Genomic DNA, 4,052 nt, shown 5'->3' with positions numbered 1-4,052 from the left:
ATATTTACTTATTTGCATGTAGTTTAAATGATACAGAACAAGATTACTGTGTTAGAAATCCACATACGATATAAAAACACGTTAGACATAAATTGACCATTCTGCTGACATTTGCAATTACTGTTTATCCAAGCTTAACTTCAGGTATTTATAATATTTTTCATACACGAATTTTTGTATATGTGCAATGTTTCATTAACTACATAATGTGAAACCCTGATTTTTGTAGTTTTCCATCACAATCTGAACATATCAGCTATTTGCATCTTAACACATTGGCTTTTTGAAACACTAGTAATTAAGGCATTATTTCTCAATAGTGCAAACAAAAACTGTCTTTAATAATTTGATTAAAACATAGTAGTTGAATATTCCAAAGGGGTTTTTTTTAATGTATTTGGAAGATAGTTGTGCATTTTGGAGTTCTCTTGTGAAAAAGATTTAAAAGCTCTTAAAGCTAATAGCTTTTGTTGGTTCCTTATAACTGGTTCTTCTGTCTTGTCTTTATGATAGTATAATTCATCTTCTTTTATCTGATGTTGTAGTAAAATACAGTAGCATTTAAATGAATACCTAGTAACTGAGTGAATCCCAAATGCAGCAAAGGCATACAGTTTTCATAGTGCACTTTCACCTCACTGAAGTAAAAGTTGCTCCTACTATACATTTTTCCACTTCAATGTGAAGTAGATTGTTAGGATTTTGTTAGTGGTTTCATTAAACAGCTTGACAGTTCAGTTCTCTTCTGCCAGTACTTCTCAAAAGGCTTTCAGAAATAGTACATATTTCAAGGATACTTTAGGGGATTGTTTCACCACTTAAGCACACAGTTTCCCAGCCATGTCAGTGTAGCTGTAATAAATAAGCATTTACATCCTAGAACGAAAAAAAGGAAAAAGCATTTGTCACATATAGCTGTAACACAGTCTAGATGTCTGAGGCAGGGTAACCAGTCAGGACCATAATATAATGGTAATTATGGTTAGGCCAAATTTCATAACAAGTTATCTTCAAGATTACTTTCAATTAATGCTTTCAATAGCATTTATGTACTAAAAAGCCTGCAAGGACAGTGGGATTAGTATCCAAAGCCAAGAGTTTAGCCTGTTTTTCCTCCGCCCCTTGCATGCACAGGGAAGAAAGTCGTCATCATCATGACATCATGTATTTGAAACATGTTTATTAAAGTGACATTCCTTCACCCCATCCCTCCAATGTTCTTGTACTACTCCTGTTCCTCCTGACCTCTTCAGGTGGCCTTGGTCACAATCTACCCTGATACACCTTAAGAAGTAGGCAAATGAACAGAAAGGGAACCTGAATCCTAGAGAAACAAACTGACACTGGCTGTAACTGCTATGCGGATCTACCAGAGGAACTACACAGTCTGTATTACAAGATCCACCAGTTGGGAGTTAGAACTCAGTTCTTCTGCATCCCTGCTGACTGAAACTCTGTAAGAAGTTTGGATTTATCCTTGCAGAGACACAAAAATTCAAGTCTGAGGTGCACAGCAGTCCCAAAAGAACAAGAAATAACTTGTTTGTTTGATACAAAGTGACAAAACTATGTCTGTAGGCATACAGTTATACATTCCACAAAGCTCCTTCAGATATAAGTAAAGCACGCCTTCTCCAAGTTCTGTTCATGTTCACTCAAATCCTGCACATAACCAAGTGTCTGGTTTAAGTCCTTTCTCACTGTCTACCTTCATCAGGTCACTCCATGCAGAGGTTCCTTACTCAGGGTAACTCTTGGTGCCCAACTTCAGAAAGCCATGTTTAGAGAGATTGGTATCAGGAGTAGCAAATCATGCATTTACCAGACATCCTCATTATATTACTGATACCACAGTGTTCTGAGAAAGGCAAACAGGGCTTCACTTCAGATGAAGACACTGTTTACTCTCCACAAACTCATCTTTTTCTAAGCATCAGGCCAGCAATAAGCTTTGGAATTTAGTATGTTGCCACTTGCTCCTGTCACCTGATGTGCAAGTGTTAACAACATCGCTGGGCTAAGATTCACCGTGCTGCATTACACTTACAACAATGGGTACAGCCTATTTCAGAGAAAACATCTGTCCTTTCACAATCTACCTACTCATTTGGGCCTTTTTACATATCAATGTTAAGGCTTATTACTATTAGCTACTATTAAGGAGATGCTTTCTCTGTAAAGAAAAAAGGATAAAAAAATTAATTGTTAGCATTCTAAACCACACTACTATTAGCATAGAGAATCCACTTGAGACTTCCGTAAAAACTGGGCAATATACTTCAGCATTAGTGGAAAATAAAGATGTTTCTATCCATCAACAGTTTAGCGTAAATAACATAAAATGAGAGGAATACTGCAAGTCATACAGCTATGTTCATTACTAAACACAACTGGAACTGGATTACCTTAGCTATATTACCAGTATATCCTGGAACTAGAGTAAGATGATTCTCTTGTTCCCATAATCCATTTAATTGTTGTTTTAAAATATGAATATTTCTGGAAGAGAATAAACAACACTTTATAACATTTATACTACATTTCATCAGACTTTGACTGAAACACGTGATTAATACTGCATGTAGACAGTCTATATGATATTGCCACAATATCAGAAAATTTTTTATACGATTTCATGCAACTACAGCATTTGTATAACCCCTGATATAACTATGTTCTACATGTCTTAAAACTCCATTAAAGCCCCCAAAACAATCCTTAAAGTAAGTTTCCAAACACTACTTGTGTCTTGAGAACAGAACTTTAAGTACTTTCAAGCTTTTATGTTCAAATTATATTTTTTGTAAATAAGGTATACTACTAGTGATCAAAGGTAAAACAGATTGAGATGGAATAAGCTACAGAAACACATTTAAATATTACCCAGTACTATACTTACCCATCCTCTGCCTTTTCTTTATGTGCAGATAGTTCTGACCACCATCTTTTAATGACAGCCTGAAGCCAGTTTAAACCAACTATCACATATCTGTAACAACATATTTTACATATTATACCTTTTTTTGCCCCCTGCCTCCAATATCTACAGGTCAGCTAAAGCATCAAGACAAATTGGTAAGCAACTTAGAAAGCAACACGTTTTCTATTCTGAAAGAAAATACCTAGGTAAATTCCTAGGTTTAAACACTTACCTATAGTTTCAATTTCAAAGTGGTAAACTAAAGCTCTTGTTGAAGAAGTAGAAATTCTTCAAGTATTTTGCTTGAAAACTTTGCCCTAATTTTGTGTTGTAAAGCATACTAAACCCTTGGTGCCATTTTGTTTTACTGTTTAGGATAAATAAATCTGCACTGGGGCAAAGCCAGCCTCCCCAGGTCCTTAATCTTGCCAAAAAGTTTTCGCACCACTGGTTTGTTAAAGAAGAAAGGTTCACAGGAAAGCTCCCTTTTATGTAGGTGTTCCCTGAGAAAGGCAGGGTTAGGAGAAGGGGCAAAGGGAACAAGAGTCAGAAGACTAAACACCTTTAAATTCTAGGGCATTGCATAGCCAGGAAATAATAGTATTTTGAAAACATCCAAAACTGATACTTACTCTTCATATTTGCTTTTAAGCAGTGATTTCACTAAAGGCAAAAGATCTACACAGCAGCCAACTGAAATATATGGTTTTTCTTCCTGTAAACTTAAAAAAAAAAAAAAACATGTTTCAGAAATGCTTGAACTTCAGCATGGTTATAGCAGATTCTTATCCCCCACTTCTTTTTGTTTGTACCTGTTTGTAAGCACAGGAAGGCAGTCTACTACTACTCCAAGATCCTGTATCCTAGAGACATTAAAAATAAAATCAGAGATGTTACAAGTAGAGCACAGGTTTAAGTATATGCTTCCATTATTATTTAAAGAATAAATAGTTACAATGAAGTTACAACATTTAAGCAACTCCTAAAAATACTGCAGCATATTCGGGATTACTACCACACTAAGAATATAAACAAAGAGACACTCAGTTTACCTCACTAAGTAGGCTACCAGTTCACTTATACTTCTCCTTCTCCAAAAGGTTAAAGCTACATTCAGCCTCAGATTCCTGCT

At 35.5% G+C, this 4,052-nt stretch overlaps 1 protein-coding gene across 1 annotated transcript in view; it reads right to left on the bottom strand.

Annotated features, from left to right (window-relative positions):
* Positions 1-350: 350 nt before the first annotated feature.
* The window catches only part of KATNBL1 (katanin p80 subunit B-like 1), a 7,552-nt gene continuing 3,850 nt past the window's right edge, over positions 351-4,052 (bottom strand). The window contains exons 5-10 of the mRNA XM_010085145.1: positions 3,973-4,052; positions 3,733-3,783; positions 3,553-3,642; positions 2,900-2,989; positions 2,406-2,499; positions 351-876 (exon numbers count right to left, since the gene is read on the bottom strand). Coding sequence (XP_010083447.1) covers positions 844-876; positions 2,406-2,499; positions 2,900-2,989; positions 3,553-3,642; positions 3,733-3,783; positions 3,973-4,052 — 438 coding nt within the window. The 3' untranslated portion in view covers positions 351-843. The remainder of the gene's footprint in view (positions 877-2,405; positions 2,500-2,899; positions 2,990-3,552; positions 3,643-3,732; positions 3,784-3,972) is intronic.

The sequence above is a fragment of the Pterocles gutturalis genome, unplaced genomic scaffold (assembly GCF_000699245.1).
Source record: "Pterocles gutturalis isolate BGI_N339 unplaced genomic scaffold, ASM69924v1 scaffold36465, whole genome shotgun sequence".
NCBI classification, from domain to species: domain Eukaryota; kingdom Metazoa; phylum Chordata; class Aves; order Pterocliformes; family Pteroclidae; genus Pterocles; species Pterocles gutturalis.
This window is presented reverse-complemented; position numbering and strand designations above follow the sequence as displayed.